This window comes from Neolamprologus multifasciatus, chromosome 19 (genome assembly GCF_963576455.1).
Source record: "Neolamprologus multifasciatus chromosome 19, fNeoMul1.2, whole genome shotgun sequence".
Lineage (NCBI taxonomy): Eukaryota > Metazoa > Chordata > Actinopteri > Cichliformes > Cichlidae > Neolamprologus > Neolamprologus multifasciatus.
In genome coordinates, this window is record NC_140457.1 from 8443311 (window position 1) to 8460066 (window position 16756).

The 16756-nt window shown below is 40.5% G+C and overlaps 1 protein-coding gene across 10 annotated transcripts in view; it reads right to left on the reverse strand.

Moving 5' to 3' along the window:
- The window catches only part of LOC146495900 (dynactin subunit 1-like), a 34151-nt gene that overhangs the window by 6957 nt on the left and 10438 nt on the right, over nucleotides 1–16756 (reverse strand). For 5 of the 10 annotated variants that reach the window (XR_014871315.1, XM_085144398.1, XM_085144397.1 and 2 more), the window contains exons 3-17: nucleotides 16590–16668; nucleotides 14213–14244; nucleotides 12195–12239; nucleotides 8035–8052; nucleotides 5788–5808; nucleotides 4584–4754; nucleotides 3205–3402; nucleotides 2482–2686; nucleotides 2201–2279; nucleotides 1938–2097; nucleotides 1692–1796; nucleotides 881–1072; nucleotides 654–770; nucleotides 344–496; nucleotides 90–250 (exon numbers count right to left, since the gene is read on the reverse strand). Coding sequence is in view for 9 of the 10 variants with exons in the window: in XM_085144398.1 (XP_085000524.1) it covers nucleotides 90–250; nucleotides 344–496; nucleotides 654–770; nucleotides 881–1072; nucleotides 1692–1796; nucleotides 1938–2097; nucleotides 2201–2279; nucleotides 2482–2686; nucleotides 3205–3402; nucleotides 4584–4754; nucleotides 5788–5808; nucleotides 8035–8052; nucleotides 12195–12239; nucleotides 14213–14244; nucleotides 16590–16668 (1736 nt within the window). In the remaining variant the exon portion in view is untranslated. The remainder of the gene's footprint in view (nucleotides 1–89; nucleotides 251–343; nucleotides 497–653; nucleotides 771–880; nucleotides 1073–1691; nucleotides 1797–1937; nucleotides 2098–2200; nucleotides 2280–2481; nucleotides 2687–3204; nucleotides 3403–4583; nucleotides 4755–5787; nucleotides 5809–8034; nucleotides 8053–12194; nucleotides 12240–14212; nucleotides 14245–16589; nucleotides 16669–16756) is intronic. The other 5 variants (XM_085144394.1, XM_085144396.1, XM_085144395.1 and 2 more) reach the window with 5 other exon arrangements.

Consider the following 16756-nt stretch of genomic DNA (forward strand, 5'->3'; position numbering starts at 1 on the left):
AGGACATTAACACTGAAAATACAGTTACAACTTTAACAACTATTCTATCAGGTGTTTATCTTTAGTTTAGAGTCTGTGGTGAAACTTACTGCTCGTATTTGTGCAGCGTGGCCTGCAGCAGACTGAGCGAATAGACGAGACCACCCGCGAAGCTCAGCTGCTCACCCAAAGCTCCCTTCAAGCCGGCTCGCTCCACGCAGTTTTCATTCAGGTCAAATTTCTCCTGTGCCTGTTTGCTGATCAGCTCGGACTAAAAGACATGTAAACAGTTACAAAAACATGTTTAAACCTCACGAAGAGCAAGTCTCTTCTTCCTGTCTCTAAAAGATGCAGTGGCTTTTACCTTGCAGATGAGTCTGGGGATGAGCAGCAACACCAGGATGCAGTCGTGGTCTCCACCGTGACGGAGGAAGGACTCTGGCATGAAGGAGGTCAGAAGAGAAACGTGTCTGTTGGCCTGACCCACCTCCATCTTCCTCAGCTCCATCTCAATAGCCTAAAACATACACAGACATTAGACGTTTTGTTTAGCTCCAAAGTTAAAATCAGAAGTTTTGATTTAAACCTGTAAACACAAAGGCAACCTAAAGCCACGTGAAAAGAGGATGAGAGCTACTTATTATTCAGACCAAAACCCTGTGATTGTTTCCGACCTTGGCGTAGGCCTTCGTCTCTGCAAATTTAATCTTGAAATCAAACATCTCTGCTGGCGGCTGCTGCTGCAGCTCTGCTGAGGCTTCCTGCTGACTGGTCAGCTCTCTGTTCACCTCCTGCAGCAAACACATGAGAACAATCGTGACTGACTGACTGTAGGACACCAACACGTGATTAACAGGTTAGATGTGAAAACACGTTTTACATATTTCCTCTACATGCTTACCTGTAGGTGAGCTGTGAGCTCGCGGTACTTCTTGATGGTCTGCTGGTAATCGGCTACGGTCTCCTGTGCGGCTTCAACTCGTTTCTCTGCCTCTCGGACTCTCGCTGCTCCCAGATCCAGCATCTCCCTCAGCTCCAGCTCCGTCTCTCTGGCGTTCTCCTGCAGCTCGTCGTTCATCTCATTTATAGCTTCCTGCACGAAGGAGACGCGCACACAAACAATCAGGGCCACCTCCTTTTTTGAATTTGATTTTTGAAATCTGTGTTTTTCTAGATCAATTAATTCTTGTGGGATAATAATGAGATTTTGCAGCTTGTATAAACTCATGTTTTGTTTATTCTTGGAAAAAACAACGTACGTTAAAGTTTCTTTAAACTGGAATCTATTTTCTTGTATATTTCAATGATTGTGCAATAAGCTGAAATACTTTCAGACACTTTTGTTATTCTTTAATGACAGGTACAAGACAGATGAGTTTCTTGTGTAGGATCATATGATCATTGTTCCAGGTCAGTGCACACCAAAGGAGCACTTTAATCCAACAAAAGCTGCAGTGATGACAAACACCAGAGGGCTCCAAATGCATATTAATGACCCCGGCCCCATATTATTAATGAAATGAGTCAGCAAACAGCAGTTCTTCAATTTTCTCAGACCTTATTACTATGAATGTATGCAGGTAGGCCAGTCTGAGCAGTAAAACGAGATAGTGAGAAATAAATCAGAGTGTTTATGGACTGAAAATCACTTTGGGATTTTTTTTAACCTGCGCAGTTTATCGCGATGTTTGTTCTGGGCGATTGTCACTCACCAGATCTGTGACCGTCTCTCTCAGCTCTCTGACTTTCTCCTCCAGGTCCAAGTTCCTCTCTGTCAGAGTCTCCACCATCTCCTCTGCGCCTAAGGCTGCATCCACCTGAAACAGAGCACATGTTGTTTTTCCGCTGTTATCCAGCCCACGAATTAAAAGATCACAGGCCTGGGGGGAGCTACCTTTCACTTCCTCTACAGTGTGACAAGTCAGAAAAGATGCAGCTCAGTCATAAGGTCCACTGACCTGCTCTTTCAGCTCATCGATGGTCTTTTCTGCCGCTTTCATCTCTTCCTGCAGTTTCTCCTTCTGGCTTCTCAAACAGTCAAGTTCCACATTCTTCTTCTCCATCTGCTTCTGCAACTTCACGTGTTCCTGCTTCTCTGACGCAGACAGGTCACGCATCCTGGACACAAAAACACGCATCAGTGTTTTGGAGCTTGTAAAGTTCTGAATTAAAGTTCAGTTCAGTATAATTGTAGCTTTCATGAAGACATCAGCGGACCTACCTGACCAGAGCTTCCTTCAACCTGCTGTTCTGCTCCTCCAGCTGTTTCACATGGTAACTGGAGGCGGCACCATCTGAGCCTGACAGAAACCCAAAAACAAAACAAAAAAGAAAAGCTCGTCATTAAAGCTTGCAAACTTTTCACTCTAAATTGATGTTCATTTTACATACTTTGAAACCCAGACTCAAACTTCAGTATTAGTATTGATGGTTCATGTCCTGATTTAACAGAAATGAGGCCTGGATACAACATCTGCAATGATAACATCAGCTCTTCAGTACCTTTCTCCTCAATTTCATGCTTGAGGATCTCCAGGTCCATGGTGAGCTCATCCACTTTCTCCTTGAGGGAATCCACCTCCAGCTGCAGAGACTCTGCTCTCTCCTCAGCCATCTCCTTATCCAGCGTCGCCATCTCGATGGCGTCCGCTGTGTCCGACATTTCCTCCATATAACGCTCCTTTGCCTCCAGAGCTTCTTTAGCCTCCTACACACAGAAAAGCTTAGTTTCAACAAAGTATTACATAACTGCATGTTATTTAAACTGCATGCAAATGCAGTTTAAATAACTGCATACTCGTATACTTTTCCCCCTTATTAAAAGCCAGTTATAAACTATATTTGTTATATTTACATTTGTTTTTGTTGCTTCTCTTTAACCTCTAAAAACTCAGATCCTTTAATAATAATTTTACAGAAAGTAAGAAGGTATGTGGCAGCCAGGTGCTGTTAATCAAACACACTGTGAACACTTCACCAAAATACCCAAAATAATCTGCAATAAAGGTTGAGATGAGTTTAGGCCCAATAATCTCAAAATCTACAGACTTACTTAATAGTAATTAATACGATTTTTAAATTTTTAGTTCATTGGAAGCTAACGAAGTAACGCAATTGCTGGCTAGTTTTTGTTAGCAGTCAACTGCTGCTTTTTAACACTTTTTCAGCTGAGCCTGAGCATCTACACTGCATCCTCTCCCTCCTCCTCCATCTGTGGCTCCTTACTCTCTTGGCCTCCTTGAGTTGCTTCTGCAGCTCGGCCTGCTGCTCTTGCATCTTGGTCTTCCACTCCTGCAGCTGCTCCAGCTGGATCTTGTGCTTCTCCAGCTCCTTCAGTTTTGCTTTGTCCTCCGTGCGCTTCATCTTCAGGGTCTCCAGCTTCTCCTCCAGGTCCTTCACTTGATTACGCAGCGCCTCCTCTTCCTGGGTAACAGTTATATGGACAAGATGAAGGGGAAAAGTGAGATTTAAATAAACACATATTAGAGGAAACTCTCTAAAACACAAAAGGAGGATTCAAACTTCCATTTTCTTTTCTTTTTATGAATCATTTCTCTTTAATGATTCTTCAGAGTGAAGACCGAAAGCAGTGGATCAGGTTTAAAGCCTTGTGTTAGAAGCACTTACGCATTAAATATTAAACCTGCAGAAAATTCACCTGTGAAGAGAAAACACACACACACACACACACAGACACGCTGTATCACACAACCAGTGTGCACTTGCAGATAATCACACTCCTCTAAACACTCTCTGAATCCTGTGATAAACGTGCAGCAGAGACAATCACTGCACACACACAGGTTAAAGAAGGAGTCACGCCTCAGCTGATTAAAACGTTAGTGAGAGCAGAACAACACTTCAATACTTCAAGTGCAGAAACATCACATCACACCACCTCGCTGCACCTGTGTTTCCATAGTGACATCTTCCTGAGGGGACAAAATACCAATTAGACTGATTATTCCGACTTTAACATTTCAATTTAAAAAGAAAAAAAACACACACACAGAAGGCGATTTTTACAAAAGGTTGATGTGATAATCTCTGATGTTTAAATACAACTTAATATGCAAAAGAAAACAAGAGACACAAATGAAGATCTTGGTGTTGATTTGTTATCAGCACATTAACAGGCAGATAATTCACAAAAACAAAGGTAAATTCTGTCACGTTGCCTAAAAAGCGCTTCAGGCCTTCAGCTCTCGTTCTGACTCTGCTGGATGATGTCAACACAAAGTGACAGCTGGGTCAAAAATACACTTAAATTTAGAGGAGAGATACTGACAACGTTGTCACATCTGATTTTACTCCTTCGCTGTGCTTGTGTGGGTTACACTCAGAGTCCACTGACTGTGGTGGTACATTAAATCCTTTTAAACAAAATGTATAAATGAATTAATGTGACTATGGGTAGTGCCTTTTTAAGCAGGCTTGGTCATTCGCATAAATACTTGTTGTGGACTAAGTGCTGCCACAGAAGCTTCCTTCATAATGGGTCAATAAGCATTCAAAGAAAAGAAAAATGTACAGATAAACAGTAAAACACATCAGATCTGTCCAACGCAGGGTGAATAGAACTTCTAATCCAGACACGCACTGACCTTGCTGGGGATGGGAGCTGGAGGGTTTCCAGGGGAGTGGAGGGTGGGGATGACCGGAGCAGCCAGGGGGGTCTGTGCCGGCGTGCTGGGCTCGCTGCTGCTCATCTCCCCAGCGGAGGCTGAAGCCGAGCCAGACGCGGCCCCCTTCCCTCCTGCAGGTCGGCTGGGCTGCTGAAGGAATCGAGAAAAAAGTCCAATCAACAACAAGAATTACTTTTTTTTTTTTTAAAAAAAGAGAGAAACACTTTGTGCTGTGGAAAAGTCTTCCCTCATTTCTTTATATTTTCTTTCCAAGGAGCCCGATTAAACAGGACAACTTTTAAACTGTACCATTAAGCACATTGTTACTAACAGACTGCAAAAAAAAAGTATAGCTCAATAAAATAAATATGTTGAAGAATAAAACATGGTCATAACAACATGGTCTTTAAAATTGTACGAACTCTGCCATAGATGCTGCATTTTCTTTCATGTTTGCGCATTATTTAATTAATCACTGCACCTCTTTCTCTGTCCAAGCAAAATGTAAAGAAATTGGGTAAGGTTTGCCACTTTTGCACTGTGCTCTTAATTTAACTCAACTTTGGGGCTGGATTTAGCTTCTCTGTAAAATCACCTACATCAAAATAATTGTTAAATTATTTATCATTACATTTTTTTATTCTACTAACTGAGACCTGAACATCTGTATAATATTAAATGTCTATATATTAACAGATATTTGATTATTCATGCTCATTGTTTTGTTAGCTTCAGACCTGAAAAGGAGAATTTCAGTTGTTTATTAGCTGTTAAAAATATACAAATGGGCCCTTCTTCAGTAGACCTCAATAGTGACCTCAGACACAATTAAGACCTTAAAATAGAGAAAACAAATACCGATGTAATACTAAATGAGAAGTGCTGAAAATATTCTGAAAATATATGAAAAAAGGTGTGCAGCAGATGGAAAGCAATAAGAAATAAAGCAAACTTTAGATGAATAAATGTAGTGTTGACATAAACCTAAAATGTTTTAAAAAGTGTAAAATCTGTAAGACTAAAGTGGACTATCTTTTATGCTTTTGAACAAAAATATGATTCGTGTTATGAGTTATGTGCATAAATCTGATCTGCCTCATGAAGTGAAAATAATAATCGCATGTTCAAATAACGCAGGCTGACAAAAGGTGGAAACCCTGATGATGTTGAAGACTGGGCTCACCTTTGGCCTTCTGGCCGTGGTCTGAAGAAGAGGAGAGGAAGCAGGTAAAGGTCAAAGGGCAGCAGGAGGAGAGGCGGGAAGGGAAGGAAACAAACAACCAGGGTTAGTGATTCAAGGCAAAGTCATAGTAAAGAAAGATTACAAAAAAAATAAAAAGTAAGGATGAGCGGATGAAGCTGATATGACTTTAGGACATCGTTGAATATTTGCTGCTTCACTCACAGTTGAAACCCTGTTCTTCTTGACAAGACGCCCCTACTTATATTACTATCATCTATCATAATAACATCTACACAGATCTCTGCTCTGTTTCTCTAATGATCTTTATTGTCTTAACTGATCTCTGGGCCTCATCTCATCCACCCATATGACCACAGTCTTGGCAACAACAGAGACACTGACTGGTACTGCCGCTGTGACCTCAATGACCGCATTGTATCTCAGTTAGCTTCATCTATGTCGAACTAGATTCATACTGCTGAGGTAACAGCAGCATTCGGGTACAACATGTGTTTCAGACATGCTACACCGCAGGGTGGATGACAGGATTTGCAGTTAAGCTTGTAAAGAAACACTTTGCACTGTATAACATGGGTTTCACTATTTTTGATTTCCTACCTTGAGGATGACAATGACAAATGCAGTCAAACTATAGATTCCCTGGTAACTTGTCCACAAGTCTTCAGTCACCCCGGCCTATAGACAAGCCAACAACCCCCTGTGAGGAATGTGTATTCCTCAGTGGGTTGGCGAGTGGTTTTTGAAACCAGTTGCAAAGTTGCACAAATGCCCTTGTGATTGGTTTTGGTAGCAGACTACCACGGCGGACTACAGTTTTCATAGAAGATACCAACTTGTCTGCAAACACTTGCCATCTAACCACTGACCAGTCGTAAAACTTATGCAAACTGGGAATGCCTCCAAAATAAGAGAAAGCAACACATTTTAAAACTTTTACTTTGGTGGTCTCCATTTATGGTTTGTGTCACACTCTGCAGTTTTACTACTGCTTAGCAAGTATTTGGGGAGTATATGCAGACAAGCTGGCATCTTTCATAAGTCTGCAAGGAGGTGCTCGGTACAGCACTGTAACCCAACTTCACCTACTAACAGCAAAAAACCTCCAACATTCGACTGGTAGAAATACATTTTTGCCCAACTAACCGAAGGTTATCAGGGCTTCATAGACTGATCTCTAGGCCCAGGTTATATGACCTAATTATTTTCCAGTGACATGAAATTGAGAAACTGAGTCGCTATTCAGCAGTTTAAAATCATAGTCTGTTTTTCTGCAACATACTAAAGTTCAAATTATTTTCTTTAAAGATCCTGGAAGTAAGTCTTGCGACTAGTAAGTCTAGATTTGCACATGGAAAAGATTTATAATATAATACAAATGTACCAATTAACCATTGTCTGTTAATGTTAAATTACAGAGGAAACCATCTTTGACGATACAGGAAATTCTGAAGCAGGGACTGCTACAATAAATCTACAGTTAACAATATTAATCTTCTCTTGTGACTATCACTTCATATTAAAGTACGTCTATGATGATTGGCTCAACATTTAAACTTAACCCAAGCCTGACCAGACACTTGTATACTTTCTACTATATTCATGTAAAATGATCTGTTGCATCCAATTATCTTCCACTATCTGCCCTCAGTACACTCAGTCAATATCCATCTCCATCTGGGCTTTGGCTCGTTATTGTTCTTCATTGGATTAAAGGACTACCATCCAACAGAAACTCGCCCAAGCTTATAGCTGTACCACCTAAGATCTGTCAGTCCTCTTAAACCACCATGTTGTGCTATAGTTGCCAGAACAAACTGTACTCAAACCACATCTGCTTGTTTGCCACATCTGCAAACAGTGATGGAAATCAACGTATAGTCTAAGACATAGCTTCCGTATGATGAGGCTAAATAAAACAATAAATACGATACAAGGCAACTCAACAACTGCTAACACATGTAGAAGCATGGACAGCTACCAACAGCATGGGCAAAATTAACTTTGAAGTCAAAGAAAGAGCACAGCTGAGCTGCAAACACTTTTACTTTTATGCTGGGAATATTAAATATCAGTGGTCTGGGAAGAAAAATGGGAAAAAAGGCAATTCCACCTTAAACAAAATGAGGACACATGACCTTTACAACAGCTCTGCCAACAAAACGAAAAGGATGATAACATCAACACAAGAAACCCAACAGAAAAAGAGCATCACGTGGAGTTCTGTACCTTCCGGGGTGCAGGAGTCTGTCTCATCATTTTTGCAAGGGAAGAAGACATACACACACACGGTCACCCAGAAACATACAAACACACACACACACACACAAACAGGAAGCTGATAAAACAGGCAAAGATCCACAGACAGCGGGTTCAGAACAGACAGGCGGAAAGCTGAAGCTGAACAGTCAGACAGGCAGCGGCTCAGGCCGGGGAGCTGCAGTGGTGCAAATGGCCGCGGCGATTTATTCCCAGGCTCCCCCTCCCTCCTCCTGTTCGTCCCTTCCTCCTGCTATCGTCCTCCTTTATGTCCTCTTTCTCTCATAATCCATTTGCCGGCGCCCTCTGTCAGCACCTCTCTTCTGCTCTCGCCTCTGATTAGGACTCGAACATCCCTCTGCCACGAGCCTCCAGCCTGCTGCTGTTTCCTGCTACACCGGAGACGCCTCTCCTCCCCTAACCTCGCTCTCCAACCCTCTGTCTCATTTCCCCCCCTCTTCTCTCTCTCGCTTGTTGGGATTTGTCAGCTGCTCCTGCATTACATCACTGTGTGCCCTCCTCCCTCCCTGCTGCTCACCCACTCATCACCACCTCTAACACAGACAGACAGGGGGGAGGGAGGGAGAGGGGGAGGTAGGGATGGGTGGGAAGTGGTGATTGGGGACAGACAGGGGAGGAAGGGGATGATGTGAGGCAGAGGAGGGCGGGGCTGTAAAGGGAGGTGAGAGGGAAAAATGAGCAGCCATGCTGATGCAAGCCTCTCTTATCTCCTAGCAACGCTGGCGGATCCTCAAAAAGGTTCATTAAAATGAGGCTGATGAAAACAAAAGGGGTAGGGGGGCGCGACACCTGAGCGGCTTTATGAGGTATACCTTTCTTAGTGAGTCTTGCTATTTTTGAACTGCGCCTAACCGTGCTTTACATAGACACATACCCAGAATACAGAGGTTAAGAAAGCCTCACATAAAAACTCAGAAATGCAAACATCATGACAGCCAGAGATAAGATCTGAACTTTAAAAGTAACATTAACTGTAGCAAAAGGTTTGTTTTTTTTTAATTAAAAGGGAGATTTAATAGTTCGACAGTCTCCTAAAGAGCCGTCTAAGGAAGCAATCGTGATACCTTCCTCACTAATCTGTTGCTCTGCACCAACAGCTCAGCAGGAAGAGAGAGGGCTCTCTAAGAGGATTAATCCACAAAGTATAAGATACTCTGATTAGTTGTGAGCTTTAAACCTCAAATACTTTCATGTCATGGGCAAAAAAACATGGGGAGAAAATGTCCAATGAGGTTTTAGTAAACGGGCGATGTTCAAGAGTATTAGGAATCTGATTGTGGAGAGAAAAAAACAAAACAAGCAACAGGACGTCAGGCTGCGGAGGCAGAGAAAAAAACAGCTTATGAGTATCTATTACAGAGCAGCTTAGAGAAAACTGTCCTGTTCAAATATTAAACATATTTTTTCATAATCCACTCAAATTCTCTCCAGCACACAGACTAAGTGCTACTCTGAGAGCGATGGAGCGAGAGCGGCCGACAGACAGAGTGGATGCTTAGATGGGTGGAGATGTATCAGGTTCCTGCTTTCCCAGCACACAGAGGGAGGATCGCTGCCTCTGAGGTCACTGCAATGCAGCTTCAACAAAACAAAAGGAGATAAAATTACTGTCCAGAAAGCATAAATAAGCTCAAAACCTTAGCTGAGAAAAATAATGGCTTAAGGGTCAAGCTTCAGAACAGCAGTACAAAAGCATTTTACTTTGCTTTTCCTTTGCCGAGTTTCCATTTTGGTCTTGTCTGTAACATTTCCTACTCTTCCTCAGTTTCACCGGCTCTGTGACTGAACATTTGATCCTCCTGCTTTAAAGTTCCCTCCTGATGTTCAAAGTCAGCCTGCCAAGGAGGAGATGCAGACCAGGAGACTATAAAGAAGAACCGAGCTGACGGGAAATCTATACTCTGCAGGTTACTGCAGGCAGGAGGGCAGCTCACTTCACCTCAGTCGCATTCTGACATTTTCAAGGAACGCCTGCATGTATGAGTCAGCCAGGAATGACAAAGAGCAGCGGACAGCCAGCTTGGATCTCATGATAGACGTGTGGGAACAAATAGAAAATATAATTTCCTTATAATATTGTAACTTTGTGGCTGGTCTCAAAATTATTGTGTAACAGGATAACGTACACACCACCCTGTCCTTAATAAACACCTTTATTAACAAGAGTAATAGGGAGTGGTGCAACAGATGGTCCAGCCCTCACAGAGCAGCATCATGCAGTCAGTGTGGGATCACATGAAAAGACAGAAGAACTGCGGTTCTCTAAGATGCTTAAAACAACCTTGGAAACTTGGTGACGGTCACACCAAAGACTGATTTAATTTAGTTTGTTCTCTTAATACTAATGCTTTAGTTAGTAATAAATTAAAGTGATTTAGTAAAGCTTTCATTCAAGAATCAAAGGCTGGGGGCTTCCCCCCTTTCTCACCGTCTCTTCTCCCCACTGGTTTTCTTTCTCTCCCTCTCTTTCTTTCATTCTTTCTCCCTGTCCTATCCCCCAGTCATGTCTGTCCCGTTTGTAGCAACTGAAAATAAAATAAATTCATAATTATAATAAAGGTCAATCAAATGGACCAATATGGCAAGGCCATGATGATCCACTTGGTAAAATAAATCCGCTTGGCATCTTTCTTGGCCTTAAGACAACAATTCTGATGGCTAAAGATCCAAACGGGACACAAAAAAAATAAAGAATCAAAGGCTGGATCACTGGACTTTTCAACAACAACCGAACTAATCCATCTCATTCACATAAACAGAGACTTCAGGGTTTAATATAAAAGTGTTAACTTACATAATAGGTTGCAAGATATGTTAATGGTATCAAAAATGCGTGAATATTCAACTTAGTATCTAGACTGAGCAGAAATATCCCAAAAGTGACAGAGGAGTGGATGAGAGGGCAGGACCAAAACCCATGAACCCCAAAACATGTCCTGATCTTTACAGTTATTTTTATTTCATGCAATTAATCTGCTGCAAAAAATATCTATTGCCAATCAAAAAGTCTAAAGCTAAGGTGTAGAACATAAGATCCAGAAACGACCTGGCAAAGACTCAAATCTGGCCCGTCTTTGGAGAATGTGAAGGAGGATATAAATTTTAGACTTTTAACTGTATTTTTCACAATAATAAAGACCTCCCCAGAGCTATTCACACTACACCAACATAATTAGCCAATAGAAAAACAGTTAAATGAGACAATTTCCATTTTTTTCATTGTCTACTATACTTTTTTTTTTTTTTTTTTTTACAGTCTGTCCACAGTAAAATAATAGGACAGATTCTGTGACTTAACGAAACCTTCTGACTTTAACAGCTTTTACAGCCTGTAAGACACAGGTGACCCTCCCCTCCCATGCCAACCAAACAGCAGACCATGGCTTTAACGAGTGGGGGGAGATCGTAACAGTTGTGCTGACACATTTCTTTATCATGTAGAAAACCTGAGACATACTGTTGAAATCATGCTTCTTTTTCTTACTTTGATATTGCGGAGATTAAATGTGCAGTTAAACTTCTTTACATCGACACAAAGAGGATTTTCACCACTCTGGCCCATCCAAACAAACAAAAAACAAAATGGGCTGTATGTGGTGCATAATGTAAAATCTGTTTGACATCCCTGAGATAGTTACATGATAATGATGGACTGCTTTTTGTCCTTTTTGTTAGCTCATGTGTGTCATTTTACTTTTATAGATGCAACCTTGCAGAGGCAGTAGGTGGTAAGTGGTAACCATTATTGTTAAAAAACAATGGTTCCACGCAGGAACCACTGCACGTTCACAGAGCCTCTGAAAAACCTTTGGACACTTAGCAAACTTAGCATGTTTGAATGTGCACAGAAAGCAGAAGACCAAGCAGACAATGTTGGACAGAGCTGCACCGAACAGAGAGCAGAGAGGGCGGTGAGGTGATGGGACACAGCTTTCATTCATACAAACACAGAACGCTTCAGTACAGAGACCAGAGATGGCGGTGTGGTAGGCTGCGAGGAGTCATGGGCAAAATGAGGGGTGAGGCTCTGTTGCCATGCAGCAGCGAGGCCATTCAGAGCCACGGTTACCACGGCTACTACGGTCATCATCATAACATTACCACTGTACCGAGGTTAGAGAAACATGCAGCACCTTTTTGGGTTTCACTCCTCGCTGCGTCGGTCAAAGGAGGTAAGGAGACGAGGAAAGGAAGGAGGAGGGAGGGAGGGTGAAGGTTAAAGATCAGGAGTTTGTCAGCAGCATGCCGGAGGTGATGGGAACTGTGGTGGTTTGGACCTGTGTGTTGGACCTCAATAACTTTCACAAACACAAATCTCTTCATACTCACTTCTTCATTCTCATTTTGTTCATTTTCTCCACATTAAAAACACATTAAACTACACTTTTGTGTAAAAATATTTCCATTGCCTTATTATTAAAATAATTTGAGCCATTTTCCCATGGCTGGTCAACAAAATAATATATATTCTTCCATTTTCTATGACATAAGCAATAAAAATGGAAACAATGAGATCCAACAAATACAGTATATGTAAACATGAAGTACTGCTTCTTTCAAGGGTAAGGTTTTACATATTAGGACATAAAAGATTATCTGGTCATTACCAGGTATTACAATTAGATCAACACAACCTAAGATGAACAATAAACAAGACACAGTACAAGTTGTAATATATTTAACAAAAACTGAGTGAAAAATCAGAAGCAGCGTGTGATAAACAGAAGCACACCCCATGATTCAGTACCTTGTAAAACCACCAACAGCAACAAAAACCTGAAGTGACTGTTTTCACTTTATCACTTACTAAGGACCAGATTATTTGTATGTCCTCATACATGAAACCTTACAGTTAACTTTCTTTTTACAATGACTGTACAATTTGCATAAATAAAACAACATATCTAGTCATAGAAAAAAGTCATTTAAATGTGACTAATTTGGAATATAGTTTTTAAATCAAATGTCTCCGTTCTGGTTTCCATTTGACAGAGTGAATTTATCATTACAGGTTATTCCCTGTGCAAAGATTCTCTCAACATGCTGACATTTGAATCCAGGACTGTCAGTGGATTAACCTTTAACAGCAAAGAGATTTTTTTTTTTTTGCCTTGATGTGTACAACTTTAAAGTTTAATTCAAACCCAAGACTTCTCAAAATTCCTTTAAATCCAGATATCCATATATCACTATAGTCACATCCATAAACCATGTTTGCTTTTGCTCTTTTCATCAAAAGTGAACTCTTACACCATATTAACAGACTGCAGGTTTAAAGTAAATTTAACCAGTATACTTCTCTTCAGCACCAGATTTCTATTAAAACATATAACGAACATATAACAATTCCTATGAAAAATTACTGCAATGGATTTAAGTGTCAGTTTGACCTGAACGCAAAAGTCAAGCACACTAAATACATTATTAGTTAGATCAGTGCTTTTTTACTCCTGAGTCATGGCTCTGATGTGCTGGATTAGTGTCTACCAAACATGCAGAGTAACACTGGACTTACGTGAGTAAACGGCGCCCTCTACTGGACAGAGAGAACTCATTCAATTCTAGAGCTACAATTTGGTTTAGCACATTTCTGAACTTGGTAAACTCAGATTAAACTATAATTACATTAAGATGAATTAAGTGGAAACATTTACAAATGTACATGTGCAAGAGCCTCATATAATATTCCATATTGTTTAATAATCCCATTACTTTATTTTTTTTTTTAGAACTAATTACCACATCAGTGTTATGTTACACTAGTTTCATGTAGGAATCACCTTTTAAATTCACAGCCATGCTATGATGAAGCCAAATTAAATGTTAATCTACTGCAGGCACTTAAAACACTTGATCCTAACAAAACTTGTGAAAATGTAGCCATCAGAAATGAATTAAATATCTCACATATGAATCTCCCTGCAGAGTGCAAATCGCCAAACAATAAACACCAACACATAGCACTTACTTTAGTACGTCTATGTGTGTGTGTGTGTGCAGGTGGGAGTCTGTATGCATGAATGTGTGTACGTGCAGTGTGGGTGTGTGTGTATTCAGGTGTCAGGCGGCACGTTTGCCTCGGCTTTCCTGCAAATTTTGCGTCACAGTGCAGCGTTATCTGACTCACCAGTTTAGCAGACTTGGCTGACTCCAGGATTTCTGACGAGATAAAGAAGAAACAAATTCCCAGAACATTAAGATAAAAATCTTTAAGAGTTATAAAAGTCCCACAGCAGGTTATGGCGCAAACAGAGTCAACATCATTTATTGTTCATTCACCAGATGGTCAAACCTGACTGGCAGCTGTTGAAACCTGTATGCACCCTTATTTAAAATTCACTTCTCCATGCCCTTTTTTCCCTACTCATGTTATTGAGGGAAAGTGTTATTTGTATGCTGGTGATCTCACCGTCACTTTCAGAGCCCCTTTTACAAATCACTTTCAGACAAAAGCCACATCTTAAGACAATAACTTTTCTTTCTGGCTTTCAGGCTGGCAGAGTTCCAAATTAAAGGCTCTAACTCACATAATGGCTGCAGCAGCAGGTAAAAGAGACAAAAATCTGCATCCTGGAAGATTTGTGTAATAGTAATAATCTGAATAATGTCTCTTTCTTCCACTCACAGAAAATAAAACTAATAGAAATGTGATTGTGGTTTACAAACTTGCGTGTCAGAGATTATTGTGAAAAGGCGACAGAACCGGATGTTCCAATGCCAATATTTTCTTGTTTTCAGTTGGCTGATTGATTTCATTTGTGTCTTGGAGGCCCTTCTCATGTTTAAAAATAAGAAAATATTGGCAATAAGGCAGAGGTAAAATTACAATGCGTACAATGTGCCTTGCCGCAAATTAGCAACAACAGGCAAAACAAGAGAAAACTGCAAAGTTGAGACCCACGGTGGCCGAATATATTTGAAGATATGAAGATGTAATATGGGAAGACTTGGGAAGGCATGTTGTAAGAATTCAATAACATTGAATGGATAACGGTAAAGCCAGAGTGGATATAAAACTCACTGAAAAAGGTACCAGAACAAGAGACAGACATTTTTTAAATATATTTATGGGGTGTAAAAAAAGTAGCTCAACTAAATAGACAGGAGCCTTTTGAATGTTATTACTTATACCTGTCAGCTACACTTAATGCTCATCTTTCCCTTTGAATTTTGGTGCATAGCAGCATTTACAGAAGCACTCAGCGTTTCAAGGCCTTTTCTTCGTGTCACTGCTTTAAATGAAAAAGTGTCTTGTTGCCAGGTTACATCTTAATCAACTGTTCAGTCTCATTTAATCTGCCTTTTCATGGCCCAGATGTCCATCAAAAATCCCACAAAAAAAGTGTTTACCACTAAAACATCACAAGTTTAGTGGGGAGAAAATAATGTGTTATCCACATATATGTGTGTTAAGATCTCAAATCCACATTGGGATCCACATTCATAATTCCCTCACTTGATAAGACATGACATGATAACATATTTCCTTGTAATGTTAATCTGCTGTAGATTGTTTTATGTTTTTAGACCTGCCACTTCTTTTGTCCTTCATTTATCCAGTTTCCTAATTTTTCTAAGGACATGCTACACACCAAGTTTTCAGCTAATAAGTCTTTCGAAATCACCGTATTTGTGCAAAAATAAATAAATTTTATGCCTGTTAAACTATGTTATCTTTAACATTTTATATAGATTCAAGTAGTGGAGCACATTATATGTTCTTGTGACAGGCTGTTAGGAACAACATGCATAAAATGGGAATTTAAAGTTTGTTCTGTGCCAAGTTATCTGTAATGCGTAGAGACGTAGACACAAGTTAAGCGCCTTTTTTTTTGCTTGAGTGATTTACGGGTCAGTGTTATGTGACTTTAAAAAAATAAATATATAAAATATATATATATAAACATTCCTCTGAAAACAGCCAGAGGAATGAAGTTTGGAGAACTACTGCTCAAAAGGTTTGCAAAAAAAGTCGGGCTCCATAGGAGACAAATACAAAGATATGAGGGGTGGCTCAAGATATAGCAAAGTACTCTTAAATGAAGAGAACAGCTATTGTTTAAACTGTGGCCCGATCATCATCATCATCACCTTTATTTATAAAGCACTTTAAAACAACCACCGATGAAGAGTTTGACATCTGCTGGTGGCTAACTTACCATACGAGGGATTTAAATCCACAATTTTTACTTGTTATTCACTCATCACATAAGTAAAACCAGGCAGCATCCCTCTGTAATAAGATACTAAATGTACCAAAGTGCATTTATATCTTAGATCTTCAGCTGTCTATCTAAACTACAGCAGGAGAGCAGGTGAGAATAAACCCTGCTTATTTGTTTCAAATATGGCATGCACACTTACTATCAGGCTCTATAAGGACAAGATAGACTGGATTTTACGGTGTTTGGGCATTTTTCAAATTTTACTCATAAAGCAGTACCAGCAGAATACTAAAGACGACCTGCAAATATGACCATCTGGATGTGTGTGTGCGTTCTCACCTCGTTTGGGAACCTTGCCAGTGCTGGGCTCAGGTGTCTCAGGAGACGTTGTGTCTGCCCCATCATCTACCAGCTGGATCTGAGACAGCGGGAGAGAGACGTTTAGTCATGTCTTCCAAAAACACAACTGTGAGTGCTGCTGTTAAATGAAAGAGGTGACAGAGATG